This window comes from Aedes aegypti, chromosome 1, assembly GCF_002204515.2.
Source record: "Aedes aegypti strain LVP_AGWG chromosome 1, AaegL5.0 Primary Assembly, whole genome shotgun sequence".
NCBI classification, from domain to species: domain Eukaryota; kingdom Metazoa; phylum Arthropoda; class Insecta; order Diptera; family Culicidae; genus Aedes; species Aedes aegypti.
Genome location: NC_035107.1, coordinates 211,876,861 through 211,895,736, shown reverse-complemented (window position 1 = coordinate 211,895,736; position 18,876 = coordinate 211,876,861). Strand labels below are relative to the sequence as shown.

Sequence of the window (18,876 nt, the reverse complement as noted above, 5' to 3'; positions counted from 1 at the left end):
AATTAGTAATAACAGTTAGTGAAAACAAAATAAAACCACAAGCCAGAAAACAATGAATAACTCTGATACAGAAAAAAAGAGAGGGAGAGAGATGCGATAACATCCTGATCGAAAGTAAGTGAAATGAGAGATAAGAAGTGAAAAGAATTCCGAGAATCGTCGAGTCGAATGAAAATATCAGAAATAAAGATTATTTTAAAAATTAAAATCCGCTCACAGTAGTCTTGCGAGAAAGAAAGGTCCATTCTTCAACTGGTCGTCGACAAAAAAAATCCGATCCTCTACGGTTGATTACGTATCACTACCACTAGTAAAGTTGGTTATGATCACTTCTTTTATTGCGCGCACTTGTCTCACTTACAAGACTATATGTATTGTAGACACAAATATCGGTTAATCTTTTAAATCAAATTTCAATAGGTCCTTTCAGTTTGTCCTCTTTAAAAGGGAGAACGCTGAAGAACTTGCTACCTAACTTAATGTCGTATTTGGTAAATGAAGGTCAGGTCGGTTTTTATGGTCTGTTTTCGACTACCTACCTACTTAAAACTCGGAAATAATCAAGGAAACTCTGGCTTCGCCCACTTGCTAACTTATTGAGCAGGAAGTTTAACAAAAAATGCTCTCTCATCTCATCTTTTCGAATCCGAAAAGACTATAAACTGGTAATATGTAGTTCGGTTACCTGAAATGGGTTTCCTTCTACGTTGGTCGCACTCTTGCCACTCATTCATCGCCAGTCACACTCTAGGTTAACGAGGATAGGAATCCGGGAGGGGTACGGGACCATTCGTGTTGGGTCACAGCAAAAACAGTCTCGCAATCTCTTATCGGAATATGTAGCGACAACAGCGCACTGTGCGCATCGCTTCTCTTTCGTACTCTAGTAGGTCTGTGCTTATGTGTCCTAGATGGGGACAAACTTCTCCATCGAATGGATTATCGTTTGCACTTCCGTCGGGGAGTCGAAGGCCGGCGCCAGCGATACCAATCGGACGCCATTGTTGTTGACGATTTCGATGGCGGATCGTTTCTCGAGAACCTTCAGACAGTTGCGAACGGTGTCGGTCGATATGCTCTCACCTGTGAAAGGATGGATAGAATTAGTGACCTGTAGACTAAAACCTTCTGACTGTGCCTTAAGGGGTAATATTTACACCAAATTCAAATCGTGATAGCTTCGCGAAATTCTGATAAATTTTCGGTTTTCTGCTGTTTTGGAATTCAGTTTTACTAAAACATATAAAATATAATATCTCAAAAACGGTTTTATATAAAATTATACTTTCATCAGAAAAAATAGTAACAGAAGAAGGGCTACTTATTACACACTAGTTGACTGAAAATTCCTTCAAATGAAGGCGTTGACTCAATAAACATTATTTTCTTATACCCCTAAACGACTATGACGTTCTATAAATAGATCTTAGAATGGTTCTACATTCTGATAGGTAATCTGGAAAATTGATGTCTTCGTCAAAGTTGCTCATTGATTCAAAGGTTATTGACCTTTCGGTCGTCGCGCAAATTTTTGTAACCCGAGTAGTCGCGAATATCCCAGGAGTGATGAAAATGTGGGTGAAAACTCAGAAAAAAATTGCAATCCTTATGCAAATTTTTTCCAAGAAATCTATACTACATTTTCGGAAGAAGACCGCGATCGCAATTATTTTGCGTTTTATCCGGAATTTTCTAGAGATAATGGTGTAGATCAAATCCATTTGCGGGAAATTTCAGACGCTTTAATGAATTTGGACGCTTCAAAAGGTCCCGGCCCTGACACGATTCCACCACTATTTATGAAAAATTTAGCAAAAGAACTTACAACGTCATTGTTTTGGCTTTTTAATAAATCCCTTGAATCCGGAATCTTCCCAAAAATATTGGAAAGCTCCTTTTTAGTGCCTATCTTTAAATCTGGCCGAAAACATGGCTTCTTTAAAGGTCGCTCGACCTCAACAAATTTACTTCAATTTGTTGACTATTCATTGAATGCAATGGACAATACAAACCACGTAGAAGCTCTTTATAAGATTAGAATCTGTACAAAAACAATTTATTTGTTTATTTGTTTATTTCTACTATATGCTCTTCGTAAATTAGGTTGGACATCATTTCCACTTCCACCCTACAAAGCACGCTGCATGCTTATTGACACACAAACTTTGAAAGAGCGGCGTGAAATCGCAAGAGTTTCATTTGTAAATGATATCGTTTCGCAACGTATTGATTCTACAGAAATCTTATCAAAATTAAATTTCTACGTTCCTTCTAGGCAACTACGAAATCGTAACTTATTCTTGACAAACCATCATCGAACAAATTATGCCAAAAACGGGCCTTTAAATCAAATGATGGCCATTTACAATCAACATTGCGAAACGATTGACTTTACCATGTCTCGGCAAAATCTAAAAACATACTTCAAATCCATTAGAAATCGCAACACATAAAATAAAACAAAATGAAATTAACATTACTTACACTATACTTTCTTTTTCAATATTTTTTATAAATTTCATAATTTTAGTATTAAGAAATAAAACAAAAATATGTATATGTAAAATGTACTAGTCTACGTCGGTTGACGAAACAAATAAATAAAAAGTCTGACGAGATGACGTCTTCGGCAAAATCGTTCGGTAGCTTAAGGGCTATTATTATTATAGCCAAGAAATTCGGGATTTTGACACTAGGCGGCGCTAGTGAGCATGAAACTTTTGTTTCTCAGATGTCATGATACTGACCACTTAGAAAGATGACGTCTTCGACAAAGTTGCTCGGTAACTCAAGTATTATCATTGTTTGAGCTTGTTGATTCAAAATTTTGCCACTAGGCGGCGCTAGTGAGCATAAAACATTTGTTTCGCATATATCTCAGGAGCCTGATCACTTAGAGAGATGGTGTCTTCGGCAGAGTTGTTCAGTAGTTCAAATTCTTTCTTTGTTTAATCCTTGGGTTCATTCACAAATTTCATAACGCTAAAAACGATAATTTTTGACACCCATCCACCCCCTCATAACGCTTTTTGTATGAATATTTCACGAATTTTGTATGACCTGTAACATTTCGAGGACACCCACCCACCCCCTTCAGCGTTATGAAATTTGTGAACAAGCCCCGTTAAAGTTCGAAATTGAGATCCTGCAGTATCCGCAAAACAAATATTTCATGCTTACTAGCGCCGCCTGGTGGCAAAATACCCTATTTCTTGGCTCAAATAATGATAGCCCTTGAGCTACTGAAATACTTTTCCGAAGACACTATCTTTCTAAGTGGCCAGGTTCCTGAGATGTCTGCAAACAAAAGTTTCATGCTCACTAGCGCCGCCTAGTGGCAAAATTTTAAATCAAATCGCTCGAAAAATGTTAGTCCTTAACTTACTAAACAACTTTGCCGAAGACGACATCCTTCTAAATAGTCAGGATCCTGAAATATCTGCAAAACAAAAGTAAAACTTTCATGCCCGCTAGTGCCACCTAGCGGTCAAATTCCAAATTAAATGAGGTACCATCAGATAGCGCTTCACCTCCAGAACAACTTTAATAAAGACCCCAAGTTTCTATATTATCTGGATTTTAAGATATGACGATTTCAAACTGTGGTTTCCTCGAACCGTACATAGTTCATTATTATGCGACTTCCATGTACATTAGTTGATTTTACCGTCAATGTTGCCGAACAGCGATCGGAAACGCGAGGCACGATGAATTTTCGTAGACATCAAAAAAGAATTTGCGAATAAACACGAACAACCGTTCGGGCGCTTCATTCGTTCGTGTTTCATTTTCGGATCGCTGTTTCTCCCGACGCTATCATCGGGTGATTTTCCATCGCTAGGTGATGTGAATGGTACGATCCACGCTGCCTGATCTTCGCGAAGAACAGAAAAATATTCACTTCGATCATCTTCATGCAGGCTCGCAACAAGCTGGTGCGCCATGAAAGGCGTGTTTATCATGCGCGTGGTTTATTAATTTATTAATTTGAAAAAGATGTTTGGGTAAATTTAATTAAACTCAACAACAAAATAACAAAAGCATTTTTTGTTGTAATAGTTTGATGCTATACTGTTACATCTCACTCATAAAAGTGTCAAAATCAGTACATTTTGCGATTCTTATACATGCCATCGATTTTATGTTGCAATTGTACCTAAACATTACCAGAAAATTGTTGCGCAATTAGCTCAATAGCGGCCGCTCTCCAAGTCATAGCCAGCAGCACCTAGCCACGCTCGTGCCGTGCACTTTAAGCGTGTTTTTGTTGGTCTGCATGTACTCAGTACACCATGCAACCAGCAGAGTGTTTGCTTGACTTTTTGAGAAGAAGCAACCTTGCAATGAATCACGAGAATGAACAGCGCGTGGATAAATGAATCCTACGAGTGGGAAGACTTCGCGAGCCACTTATCGGTGTGTTCATTTTGGTTCTTCGGTGTTGCATCCGCTCGCTTTTTTCGATGCTCTTCGTGACGCAAAAATGAAAAATGAATTTTGGCGAATATTTGATCGCAAAGATGCGTCGATCACCGCTCGCGAAGAAGATCCATCGCAACCCTGTTTACCGTATTATAAAGAGCCATACTGTAAATAAAAACTGTCGAGTATTGTTATTGAGAAGATTCTTGAGGAATACATTTTGGTTTGCTGTCGATAGATATGTTTGTTGCAAAATGATAGCATATAAATCACAACTGTTGTACAAAGTACAACAGCGCGACAGCCCGAAGGTTAACTGTATGTTTGCTTAGTTGAACATTCTCCAACTAGGAGATACCTGAGACGAGATTCGCGAAGACGCTCTTCTTTTACTGTGATTGCTGAGTTTTCTTCTTATTGCACTCCGTGTTTTTATTAATCATGCGCGTGCTGTTCAAACCCTCTCATGGACATCTCAGCAAAAAGTTATAGTGTTTGAATCACACCACACCGAAGTACAAATAGGCTTTTGAGCGAAATTTTGTGCCAGCAAACGCAGCAGACATTAGAAATAATTAGCCTTGTGTTTAAATATATCAGCATCTTTGGAAAAACTGCTCTGCTGACTGAGATTTTTAATAACAGATTATTTTAAATAAATTTTAAATTTATTTTAAATACAATACTTTCCACTTTTCCAGCCATAAAAACAATGGGCTGCATTCGACGTTTCGTGACAGCGGAATCTGGACTGCATAGTAGTTATCACGCCCAATGGTATGGGTACCCTAGTATAGATGTAGTTGTGAACCTTAGAGGAAAACAATATGTCTCGAAAAACACCCAGAATTCGGGTGTAAATTTTTCAAATTGGGAATATTTCCATATGCATTTTGATGAGTCTGGAAAGCTTGTGCAAGTTTTTTTGAGGAAAACAAAAACAAACTGTGTATGACGAGCGTATGCTAGTCTACGTGTGTTCAAATGTCCCTAAGCTCTATATGACGTTGATATCTTTCCACTTCGCGAGTCTCTCTCAGGGAGATACTAGTTAGCTACAAACATTATTAAACAAACGAATACAAAGTAAACAAATTTACTAGGACCATAAGGTTGCGGGCTCCTGCAAACTACTAGTCAAGCGGAACTGCAAAGCATCAAGAACTCCTCATGACGAACAAGTTCAAGTTTTTGATGCAGATTATCAGTCAGGAAGTTTCATGGAGTTGGTGTTGATCTAGGAAGGTACCGACACCGGACGAAGCGAATGCCATATGGACTGATGACGCAAAGGCACGGGCGCTCATTGAATTGCCGATTGAAGATGGTCAACTATCTCACGTCATTTAACCTGCGACGGCGAAAGACATGTGGGACAGCTTTAGTAAGTACCACAAACGGTCATTTCTCTCAAGCAAGGTTCATGTGTTACGGAAGCTTTGCTCGTAGTGTTTACTGGAAATCGGAACTATGTCGGACCACCTGAACGAAGTAACGGCGCTGACGAACATACAGACTGCGATGGGAAAAGAACTCAAAGAATATCTGGTCGTGGCGACGCTTTTTTTCAAGTCTACCGCAGTCATACGGGAGCTTGATCACAGCACTGGAAGTAAGCCGGAGGAGGACCTTACTCTCGGGGTAAGTTACTGGACGAGTGAAGATGTCATGAGGAGGTAACAGAGAAAATATTGTGAATCGGTGGCGAATTTACAGGACCGTCATATGCAAGACCGAAAGTATCGTGCCGCCACTACAAAGAAGGACACTTCCGTCGTTGCAAGAAGTTTGCGAAGGATACTTTGGAGAGTTTACCAAAGACGAAATAAAGACCTCCATGACCCTTGCAGTTGTCCAAAATTTTATGGCGCATAAGGTAAAAGAGCAATCTGCGATCTGTCAAACTTGGGTACCTGTTGCAGTACCAAGAGACCAAATGCAGTACTAGAAGTGGTACCCAATCTGAACCAGAGTGGGATGCACCTTGTATAACGGTAGCGAACGAAAAGCAAATCAGGGCCAACCGCATTGGCATAGGTTTGTTTCAAGCCGTCAACGGTGAAGGAAACCCGATTAAGTTGACTCAAGTTTATTACGTTCCGGAGCTAGCTGAGAAGGCAGCAAGGTCCTCAATAACGGAGAAATGCACATTCTTGGAGAACAGCGAGGCATCCTGTATCATCTCAAGAAACGATAGGAGAAGACAATACTTACCACCGCCAGTCACCCGAAGCAATGCGTTCATCTGTGGCACACACTGCAGTGCACTGGTTGGGTCACCGGAGCATTGATGCAATCAAAAAAAATCGTGCGTGAAGGCTTATGTCATGTAGTGGAATCACTTTTCAAGATTGCGGAGTACAGACGACGTATCACTTCCCAGTAAATCGAAGGTGTATGAAAAGATCTAGCAATACGTCAATTTGACCCAGAACCAGTTCGGCCGGAAGCCGAAGATTTTTCGAACCCATGGTGAAGATGAGTACTCTAGCGACAAACTCAAGACGTTCTTCGCCGACAGCGGCATTATGTTGCAACAAACGGCACCATAGAGCCTACAGCAAAATGGAGCCGCTGAAAGGAAGAATCGTTCGTTGGCAGAAATGATGCGATGTCGACAGCTAATATCAATGTACTACCTATAACGGCATCGAGTATGACCCCGTATGAGCTTCGTATACCCATCTCCGGGTGTTTGAATCGTCGGCATGGGTGTACATTATAAACCAGAAGCGGATGAAGCAGGATCGGAAATCAAAAAATATTGTGCTGATGGGATACGCTGAGGGACGCAAAGCTTACCGTCTACTGAATTCTGAAACCAACGTTATCACTATCAGCAGGGACGTCAAGTTTGAAGAGTCAATCGAAAATACCAGTAACATGAAAATGGAGAACGAATCAAATGAAATGGAACAAAATATGAAGCTTAATGGACCAGAAATCGAATTCAAATATGATGGCAACGATGAAGAGGGTAGCGACGATGCTGCTAGCGTGGCGTCGGAAAGAAGCTATCAAGTGGGCTTCATGGCCGTGCGGTTAGTGTTACCAAGCATTTAGCCGCATCGAGTCAAGGAGTGTGGGTTCGATTCCCACTTCAGTTGCACGTTGCATGCTAGTCCGTTGTCTAGTGTGGTGCTTCCTTCAAAGTGCAAATCGTTCACTGGAAGCATTAACGTGTTGGTGTCTTTTCCTTTAAGTTTTCTCGAGAAGCAAGTGGATGTTTATCGTATGCAACTAATGCAGAACCCGTTCCTGTACCTACAACTTTGCTGAAGACAGCACGCCGTAACTTCAAAATCTTGTGAGTTACAAGCGAATTTCGAGTTTTTTAAGTGTATTTTTGAAGTGAATTTTCTCAATTTACAAAAAATACGTTCTCACAGTTTTTGCAGCATGGCCTTTCTAATGCCACTAAAAGAAAAAAATTATCGTACCAACTCCATGAGTTATGGGCATCTAAAGATTTCATAGTTTTTCACCTAAATTTGCTTATAACTTCAAAATCACAAGAATTACAAACTTGCGATGTTCAGCAAAAATGTGTATATTTACTTCCTCTGCAACTCTTTTGAAGACCACATTCACGTAAAACTGAAAATAAAAAAGTTAGATCAAAATAACTGATTTTTTGGATCCACCCTAAGTTAAAACTTTCAAAATCAATTTACTTAGCTCAAATGAAGAGTTAGATCAAAAGTGTCTTCGACAAAGTTGTTCAAAATAACATTTTCTAAAAGTTCGCAAAAGAGCACAGCCTCGAATTTCATCAAACAAAAAAATTTGAGGTAAAATTTTAACCTAAATAAGGGCCACCCTATTCAACTTTTTTCTTAAAAGATGCAAAACTCAATTACGAATAACTTCTCTGAAGACATCGAACGTCTAAAATCGACGAGAACAGAGAAAACACTTTTTTCCGGATAAATTGTCGATTCGGTCTATTGTGCAGTGGTGCTACATTCTTGTGTACTTCGAGGACCTGACCATAGCCAGCTTTAACGAACGTATACTCGAGAGAACAGCCAAATGACTTCAGATTCAGATTTTGGGACCAATATTATACAATATTTTCACATCTGACTTACCTGAGTTACCTCAGGGATGTCAAAAATCTCTGTTTGCGGATGACACAGGCCTCTCCGCCAAAGGACGAAGCTTGCGTGTCATTTGTAGTCGATTGCAAAAAAGTTTATTTTTTCTTCATACTTGCAGAAATGGAAGATTTCTCCTAACGCTTCCAAAACCCAACTAATAATATTCCCACATAAACCAAACGCTCTTTATTTGAAACCTGCAAGTAGACATGTTGTCACGATGAGGGGGATTCCAATAAATTGGTCAGATGAAGTTAAAACTTTTCAGGTGATTCAGGTGTTCATCGTAGTGCTGCTTCCACCTTTCGATCACATCGCGTCCATCCGTCAAGATGCTCCCATCCTTATCCCGGCACATCTCAGTTCACGGCACGAAGCCTTTGCGGGATGTGTTGAGCTTCTGCTGACGTCATAATGCGGGGAAATTCCCAACTAAGCAATGCGTTTTAGAGCAGTGCTTTTCATGTTGATAATTTTGACCAAAAAATGTTAATTTGGACCTTTTAAATGAAAAAACTCCCTCACCGCGCAACACCATTCCTCTGTTCATTTTTGTTGTAATCTTTTTGAAAAGTAAACAAAATTGCTCTTCAAAAACGATTGTAAAAACGAAAATCCTTTCAGATCAAGCAAAAAAATGGGGTTGATAGGTACAGTCAGACAACGTACTATTTTTAAGAAAGCTCTAGAAAACTATTGTACAAAATATTAAATAATAAATAAATAAGTGCAATACAAAAGCCTTGCAAAAATGCATGAGTGAAAAAAAACACAAACTTTTTTCACTAGCAAAAACTACAGCCCTTCAAACTGCTCTGATGTCATATTGACCCTAGATTATTATTATTATTTGTCTTTATAACGTGATTATTTTCCCTTGGCGAGTTCGTCACTTAACAATTGACCCCAGAGCACAGACAAAAAAGTGAATAAACTGGTAGAATTTTGATCACTTACCATACTTGCACTGGCCCGATTCAACCCGGGAAGTAATCTCCTTGATGCACTGCTTGATGAATTCGCCCTCGACCATCGAGTTGCCGCCGAGTAGCTGATTCAGACTGCTGGCAACGGCTGCGTACGTGTTGGTGAACGGAGCCAGCACCGATTGGAGCACTATCCGATCGCAGTGCTTCTCGGCTGGTAGGAACACCCGTTCTTCCTCTTCCTGATCGATTTGTTCGTCGAAGTAATCATCCTCGCTGTAGCTGCCATCGTTCAGTTCATCCAGCTCAAGGTTGGCCGCCAGACGGCGAGCGCGATGCTGTTCCTCAGTGTACTCAACCTACGATGATTTATCTTTAGAACTTCAACTGGCTAATGTCGCGAATGTTGTCCACTTACCTCCGGTTGCAAAAGCAGTTCCATTATGCACAACCTGTGGTAGCAGTCCTGCAGCAACGTCTCCAAGCTTTGGCAAGGTTTCGATAGGATGAACTCGTACATGAGCAGATCACAGAACTCTAGACAGGTGCTGAACAACTCCTGCCGACCAATACTGACATCTTCGATGGATTTCTGCTGCTCGCGCAGCCTCTGTTCCGCTTGCCTTTTCAGAAAACTGGCAACGGTGATCACAATCGAGTCTAGGGCAAAGTGGGGTACCAAACTGTTGGAATAGTATGCCAGTTCGATCACGTTGGGAATCATGGTGACCGGTTTGAAGAACATTTGACCCGCTCGCTTCTCCTTTGTGACCAAACCGGGACCTAACAAATCGGCTGCGTATTTCACGATGTCTTCAGACGCACCGGTGAAGCCAATGTCGCGTGAGGTTGTGTTCAAGTAGCTACGTAGTTCTTCGAGTGCTTCGGTGAGGATCGCCAGGGGTGCGCCGTCACGGAACCGATTCAGCAGGAGGAAGGCCAATGCGTTGGTGGTCATAACCGAGGTAGCTTTGGCACAGTCGTATACTACGTGTCGGGCAATGTTGTCGACCAAGGTACGGAGTTCCTGCTCCTCCTGGACAACGTCCGTCCCAAACAGGGACGACGAGGATGGTTTGTGCTGCAGGCGTCTAAACGATCAAGACGAGAAGTTACAATTGGTCACCTTTTCAGAAACTTCTTTACTTACCTATTCTCGGGAGCATAGCTGCCACCCGTTTCCGATTTGCGCAGCGACTTGACAAGTTCGCTTAGCGAGAACGGTTCGTTGAAGTCGATCCGCATGAGACCGTAGCGTGCCTTCAGAACCTTCATGATGGCGGCCGCCGCCGAGGAGAAGCTTTCCGGGACCTTCTTCTGGCCGAGCTGTTCGCGCACAAAGTTTCCATCGACCAGCTTCTCGTAGTTGATCGACACGGGAACGAGCAGTGCGTCCGAGATGCTCTTGTCATTGAACGCGTCCACTATGACCGATAGGATTCCACTCTAGAATAGAAGACACTTGATCAGACTACATAAACGGATCCCAAGAAATTCGGCGCAACTACCTTTGGCATACAGGGTTTTCCGGTTCTGGTTCGACCGCCTTCGATGAAGAACTCCACGTTGTGGCCCGCAGTTAACACCTTTTGCACGTACGTGTGCAAAATGGAGCGGTAGACGTGATCCTTTTTCCCGGTCAGGGGATCGATCTTTCGCTTGATGAAGAACGCCCCATCGTATCGGAGAATGTTTCCGAAAACGGGAATCCGCAGGTTGTCGCCGCCAGCCACCAGCGGACAACGGATGTCGTGATTCAGTAGGATGAAGCTAACCATGATGTAGTCCAGATGGGATCGATGCAGTGGCAGGAAGATCAACGGAGCGTCCGGGTTTTTGGCGATCGCACGCTTGATCATGTCCACCTGACCGGGATGGGCCGCCACTCCGGACAGGAAGCACGGAAGCAGTTTGTACAGCACCCAGGACGTGATGCGCAGCACCATGTCGGACAGTTTGGAGCGCATACCGATTAGGACCTGAAAATAGAAGATTTTTATTAAAGATGAGGCTGTTTACGAAAGTACGTGGTTAGTACTGGTCAACGACGAACATCGAATTGACCGGTTCGATGAAAAGTGTTGATAACTGAAGCACAATAAGCATAAACCGGAATGACTTGCGGAGATTTTCTGAAACGGTCTATGGTACGCGACATAATACCGTACCAGTGCCCGCAATGTGCCATGGTCTAGAAGGGAATTAGCTATCAGCAGCAGCACTAATATCACATGGTCGCAAATTCTCTTAGGAGGACTATTTCGACATCTTTGGAATCGATCGTAAAGCAATAGAGAAAGCTTTCGTTCCTATGATGTTAAAGATAGCAACTATTGACGATTAAATGTGAGGTTAAGTTGCGAAAGTTTTGCAAACTCAAATGAATATTTACGAATTATTGTGATTTGAATTGCCGAAATCTTATCAGTGAAATTATTGTGGACTAGGATGCACTTCTCACCATTCTAAATCAGCTTTGCATTAGATCACAAAAAAGCTTGAACATTAAATACCATAACGAAGTATACGGTTGCAGGTTTTCGAAAGAAGCATTGGTGTAGGTGCTGAAGTGGTGATTAATGGGAATGTGTTTGAAGTTGTTGAAGAATTAGTATTCCTTGGAACACTTGTGACGTTTGAAAATTATGAAAAGACTAATAACCCATTTACGGATTACGTAATCTTCTCTCTCGCATCTTACAAACGGGAACGAAATTAGCCCTGTGCACACGTTTGATCTGTATGTTTAAAATTATGGATCGATGCATGAACATCCATATCAATTTGTTGTGATTTTCTTGTAAACTTTGTGTGTTTTGCACACTTAATTCTTTAGTTTTGCTTTATGGACTGCTTCAACAACCGACAACAAAGTGATCAGTAGTGCTGGATCCGTTGAATCTGTTGCATGCTCCTTGTGGGCAAGCGACGGAATCCGGATTCATTGTGTCCGGTTTGCGTTTTGCGGAAGAAAAAACGAAGTGTGCCAGTAAAAAAAAAACGCATCAGTAGTGTTGGATCCGTTGAATCTGATGCATGCTCCTTGTGGGCGAGCGACGGAATCCGGTTCTATAGTGGCCGGTTCGCGTTGCGCGGAAGAAAAAACGAAATGCGCCGGAGTAAAAAAAAAAAAAAAAAACGCGTCAGTAGAGTTTGATACGTTGAACCTGTTGTATGCTCCTATCGAGCGAGCAACGAAATCAGTATCGTGTCCGATTTGCGTAGTAACCGCACTATCAGTGTCGGTCATTCGTGTATATGCTCACGTATTAATTTCGAATTATATATTTATCGTTTACCAAAACGAATCCTTTCCCACATCCAAATTCCCAGTGTTTTTTTGTGGAAGTGCAGAGGACTCCTCAGCTTCTGTAAACCAAGTAAAACATCAACATTTCCCTCCCATTCCCAAATTGACCTGCATTCGAACGCAGCCGGCGCCGGTATTGTTTATTATAATAATGAGAGCACCAGTACTTACACATTGAGGATGCTACTGATCCCGAGTAGTGTCTGTTGGTTCCCTGTGTATGTACAGCTGTTCTTGCAATAACGGAGTAGCAACTGCGGGAGGTCAATTATGCTCATGCTCATGCTCATGATTCAACAACCGACAACAAAGATTCCATATTTTTTGTCCACATAAGTTCCAGAAACTTTCCCGTTCAGATATGCGTCAACCTATGGGTGCATAGATCATCAACCATCGATGAGCTTTGCTGTCGATTTCCGTTTCAACATTTCTAAATTGTATGTGACCACCCCATAGCGAACTAAATTGTGGTTGGACTGCGGGTAGAACGACAGTCTTCAAAAGAAGAAGCAAGAGCTGAAAGTGTTGGAGAAAAATTTTCGGTTTCGATATTTCTTTTACCGGTGAAGATTTCTGAAACACGAGAAGTTCATTCTACCTTTATATGAAAACAATGCATTATTTCCAGCATTGAATATAATGTATAGTTTAGGTGAAAAATCGAATTCCACTAATAGATTTTAATAGTTTTCAGCTTTGAATACAAAATCCCGGGCTTCCAAAATTATGGGTTTGCGGCACTCCGTTTGTTGCTGGCTTATTTGTTTGTAAATAAAAACATTCAAGTGAGTTTGCGACAAGAAGAATTGCCTCGAATCCATGTTTTAGAGAGCAAGGGTTCTACTACCTAATTCCTTTTTTCAATCTCACGATATTTATGTTCTGTCACACATGACTATCTCAAGCCACTACATTCGAATTCAATAAGTAAAGCAGTCAGTTTTCATTATTTAATATTTGATATATTCATGTTTTGATTCACACGACAATCTAATGTTGATACCGTGAATGCCTTATTGCGTAAATCTGTAAGTAAACACACGACCTTAACGTGTGTTTTTTTTTCAGTGTATCTATGGACACTACACTGAAACAAGCGTTGCAGTAATGAGAACCATGAACGAGTTTTTAAATTTACTATTCCAGCCACGATTGAGCTATCATGAACGCTTTTTATTTGCGTTTTGTTCCCTCTCAATCCAACCGCGTCGATAGCCGAGCGGCTAGCGTTCGCGCTTGACAATCGCCAGATCCTCGGTTCGATTCTGGTCTGCTGCAAGTTTTTAACCATGATATAGTAATTTTTACTATACAAATGGTACCATGGTAAAATTGAATGCACAAAATATTCTAAATAAATGCGAATTTAGTCTGCACAAATCAAGTGGCGTTGTGTATTTAATTTAACTCTCTGATATAGTATTTTCAACCGCAACGCTGTTCTCAGTGTAGCGTTCGGCTTATTTTTCAAAAGTTCTCAAAATCGAAAATTCGTATGGTTTTCTGAATTCGTATCACATCAAAAGGACACCTCAAATTTTAAGTCAAAAGTATTGAGATTTCGAAGTGGCGCAAGCGACTTGAAGGTAAATTTTCAAGTTATAAAATATGACCTTCAGTAAAGTCTTCATAACTTTGTTATTTTTCAACCCATTTTAAAGCTCTTAGTACTATTCATTTGGTAATTAAATTTATAAAAAGTTTGTAGAGTTTCAGATTTGTTTAAAATCAAAACTACTCTTAGTTAAAAGTAGCCTTTTCTTGTTTTTTTCTCATTTTTAAAAAAATCCTCTTTGTTTGACCATAACTTTATAAATACTTATCCGATTCCGATACTTCAAAAGCATGTAAAAATATATGAAATCGGATGAGTATTCATGAAATGAATGGAGAAAGATTTTAGAAAAAAAAAAAACTACCTTTAACTAAAACTAGTCTTAATTGTAGGCAAATTTGATATTTAATTTTAAAGAAAATAATGCAAAGAGCTTCAAAATTGATTGGAAAATAACAAAGTTATGAAGACTGCACTTGATGTCATATTTCATATTTTGTCTATATTGTATATAATGATTTTCCAATTTCCAGAAGTTCACCCCCTTGCTAGAGTCTTCGCCCCCCTAATTTCAGTTTTACAAATTACACTGCGGAACACGTTTTTGTCTCCAGCACCAAAATACCGCTATTCACTTAATTAAGGGTTGCTGAATCCATTGCCGTTTTTAGAAATATCATAGCACGTCTAGTTTTTGAGATATCGACTGTTGAAAATGCAAAAAATGACTATTTCAGCTAACTTGCATGCAAGTTTGCCAGCTTGTAAGGTAAAATATTGGCTTAATTTGCCACAAAATTCAAACTTTATGTGTATAACAATACTTATCATTAAAGTTTGTAATACTTTCGATACGGAAAAGTTGTTTTTTGATGGTTTAGAGAATTGTTGTATTTTGCCATATAGAAGAAACGAAGAATTTTGTATGGAGACTGCAAGCATGTTGAAAAAAATCGATTTAATCGAAATTTAATCGCGCAATTTCAATCAAATTATGTCTGAAATGAAAGTTCAAGTTCTATTTTGCATGTTTGGTGGATTAGATTACAAAAAAGTTTGATAAATTGTACTTTAAATTTCATGTAAACATTAATAAAACCAGTGTTTTATACAACTTTGGCGACCTGTAGCTAAAAATTGTGACGTGCTGGAACATTTCTGAGAATGGCACCAGATTCAGCAATCCCAAATCTACTAGAGACACATAATTTGATCCTTGGGACACGCAAAAATGTCATTTTTGTTACGCTGTGTTATCGCCCCCTTGATCTGAAAATCGCCCCTAAGGGTGGGGGTCTAACTCATCCACTTTGGGAATCACTGGTCTAAACCTTCCAGAGGAGTTTTGATGGGGTTCTTTCAGAAGGCAGGTTTAATATTCCTTTCATTGCCAGGTCGGTTGATATTGGTTCTTGTTTTCGTTTTATTCACATATTTCGGCCAGAAAATTCAGCCTAAAGCTCCATCCTAAGTTTTGTAAGAAAATTCCCCAAACCTATTTCCAGATTAGTTTTTATATTCCCCGTTGGCAATGTTTACGAAATGTTCATCTGACTTGTTTCAGAAAGTAAACCAGTATGCGAATTCCGGCGCGTATTTTCTTCGAAGAGAAGAAAACATTCTTGCTGGTGAGGGATGGAAGAAAATTTCTTCTCTTCGAAGAAATTGTTCGTCGGAATTCACCTACAGGAGTCCCCATATTTCTTGAATACACCCGATTCTGGTTTGCACGGGGGATGCATACCGTGCAAAAAAAGTTTTCAGTTCAAAATTTCAAAAACCGTATCAAAAAAGTAACACTATTTCTCGACGTTTCATGCAAAAATAAGGTTTTGGGGGAAAAAAAATGCATGGAAACCTTTTTTGCAAGGCCGTGTAAAAAAATCCGTGTAATAACAGAATCGGGTGTACTTTGGTTTCCAAATCAAACTATATTTGTCTTTACAATAACAATTATCTGTTTCTTTCTGTTTGAGTTTGAAAATTTTATTATCATCAGATCACGAGAATAGTGATATTTATTTCTAGAAAAGTGACTTTAGTTACTTTTTGTTGCAAATAGTGACTTTTTAGTGACCAGGGCGAAAGAAGTTACCAAGTCACTCCTTACCAGCCCTGCAAACATCAAACAAAATCTTGGATAACATCCTGCAGGATTTTCTAAAGAAAACTGGATGTGTTAAGTCGGAGAAATAACAGGAATCATTCTTGTAGCATTTTCTAGTGTGAATACCTGAACTTTCGAGGAATCCGTGGACAAATTCGATACATGTTAGGAAGAGATAGTAGAAGTCATTCCTGGAGGAACTTGAGGTGGAATCCCTCGTCGAGCTCATGGTAACTGTTGTAAAAGATTTGAACATAAAAAAAAACTTCGAAACAATTCATAGAGCAATCTATAGAGGAATTCCTGGAAGAATGCTCATGAAAATGACTGAAAAAATAGCCGTGAGAACTCCTTGAAGAATTGGGTCCTAAAATTTTTAATGAAATCTTGTTTTTATTTAATAACACGAAAAAGCATGTTACTGTAACTACTTTAGCAATTTTTCCCGCTCAAATAATGGCTATATCATGTTTGAACTTTAATTTAAAAATTTGGTCCACAAATGAACCTTGACACTTTTGATCATGTTTGACGTTCGCTTAGTCGACAAAAACACCACAGGGCTTTTAGTTCGACCACTGGGGTTGTACCTATCTGACATTTCGTAAGGGACACGGAAAACAAAATACACCCAAAATTTGAGTTTAAGCCAAAGGACGTGACAAAATCTAATAAAATGTTTTTTGGGCTTAAACCAACGGAAAACATTAGAAAATTGAGTAAACACGTGTTTTTGGCCTAAACTTAAGCTTTTGGCACTAAAATTGGGACAGGGCTTTAGGACCCAATTGTTGTAGTTTTTACTGAAATAATTCCTAAACACATTTCTACAATCAGCCTTTGCGATTTTTTCAGGATGATTTTTTGAAGGAATATTTGAAGAATATTTTAGAGTAACAACTGGAGAAAACGATAGAAGAATTACTGAAAATTGTATGAAATTCATTGCAGAATTTTTGGAGTGATCTCTGTGGAAAATTTTGGATGTATCAGCATTAGACTTCTAAAGAAATTCATGGAGCAAAATTTAGAAGAATTCCTCTAAGTAGCATTAGATATATTTTACACAGTTTTAAACATTTTTTAATATAGACAATTTTTTGGTAGAATTTCTAAAGAAGTCAAATCAACTCCAGCAAAGGTTCATGGATGAGTCTCTGAATGTAATTCTGAACAAATCTTTAGAAAATTGTCCTCTCGCACCTCTCCGAAACGGTTTAAATCTTCAATTTTTGTATGAGTTACGGTTTTAGTTACCCTTCTCTCCTTTCAGCGTTACGTAATTTGTGGAATGAAGAATGATTTAAAAGCAGCGCTGTGAAATGTCAAAATTTTCGAAAAGTTAAAATGCCAATAGCAACCATCTACTATTGGAAATATCGCATCAGCATAGATTGCCAACATATAGTATTTCGGAAAAGGTCACCGAGAAAAACATTTTCCGATTACTTTTTCCACGGGGAACGATGATATTAGCAATATTCAAGTTACGTGTTATTCGTGACATTTAACAGCCCTGTTTAGAAGACCATTTTAAAAAGATACTTTAGAGATTTAAAAAAAATAAAATGGTTTAGAGCCTTGCAATCAACAAAAGACTGATTTCTGAAAGAATTTTTGAAGAATTGATGTAATGGGTAAATTGTCTACTAGAAGCATGGGTGTCTTAAAAACATTTGTAGGAATACTTGAAGAGGGTTTAAGAGGATTCCTTAGAGCAAAGATATTCTTTGAGGTATATCTGTAGATAGAAACTATAGCAAAAACTACAGGATAAACCATTAAAAGAATTTTCTGGTACAATCCAGACGCACTTACTGGGAAAATCTCTAAAGAAAACTAGTTGTTCCAGTGAGCTTTGGTATGAGCTCACGGCGTTATTTCACCTAAATCATATTTGTGGCCCATAATTCATAATTTGTGGGGGAACCTTGTTCAATTCGCACCTTGTTCTCATACGTACCATCAGCATTTTTCAAAGCTGGCGCTTCTGTGCAAATCATATCACGCAAAAGTAGTATTGCAATTACAAACGGATTAAATTTTGTCACAATTAACTCACACCCTAAAAACGTATTCACATGACTTACCCTGTGCGCTCTCTTTTCGTGCTTCCGCATCGTCTCGTTGTAGTACGCATCCTCATCGAACGTATCGTCGCTCTGGCCGGCATCCAACAGTTCCTGTCGCTTCTCGTTGACCGACTCCTTGGCGGCCGTTTCCAGCGCCTGTTGAACCCGTTCCTCGCCCAGCACTGCGCCGGCCACCTGTGGATAGTCATACTTCTTCACCCGGGCGGCCTGCGCCAAATGGGGACACCAGACGCCCCAATCCGTAGGGGAACTGTTCGTTCGCCGTCCAGCGTGCGATGTGACCCGCAGAATGTCGATGGCAGTCCTCCGGCGGTCCACCTGATCCAGCTGAGGTTGCTGCAAGATGAACGAAACAAGATT

The 18,876-nt window shown here is 39.9% G+C and overlaps 1 protein-coding gene across 4 annotated transcripts in view; it reads right to left on the bottom strand.

Annotated features, from left to right (window-relative positions):
- Positions 1–282: 282 nt before the first annotated feature.
- The window catches only part of LOC110681520 (glycerol-3-phosphate acyltransferase 1, mitochondrial-like), a 110,778-nt gene continuing 92,184 nt past the window's right edge, over positions 283–18,876 (bottom strand). For all 4 annotated transcript variants that reach the window (XM_021857471.1, XM_021857470.1, XM_021857472.1 and 1 more), the window contains 6 exons: positions 18,514–18,852; positions 10,957–11,427; positions 10,599–10,894; positions 9,867–10,539; positions 9,480–9,807; positions 283–1,083 (listed from right to left, as the gene is read on the bottom strand). In XM_021857471.1, coding sequence (XP_021713163.1) covers positions 908–1,083; positions 9,480–9,807; positions 9,867–10,539; positions 10,599–10,894; positions 10,957–11,427; positions 18,514–18,852 — 2,283 coding nt within the window. In that variant the 3' untranslated portion in view covers positions 283–907. The remainder of the gene's footprint in view (positions 1,084–9,479; positions 9,808–9,866; positions 10,540–10,598; positions 10,895–10,956; positions 11,428–18,513; positions 18,853–18,876) is intronic.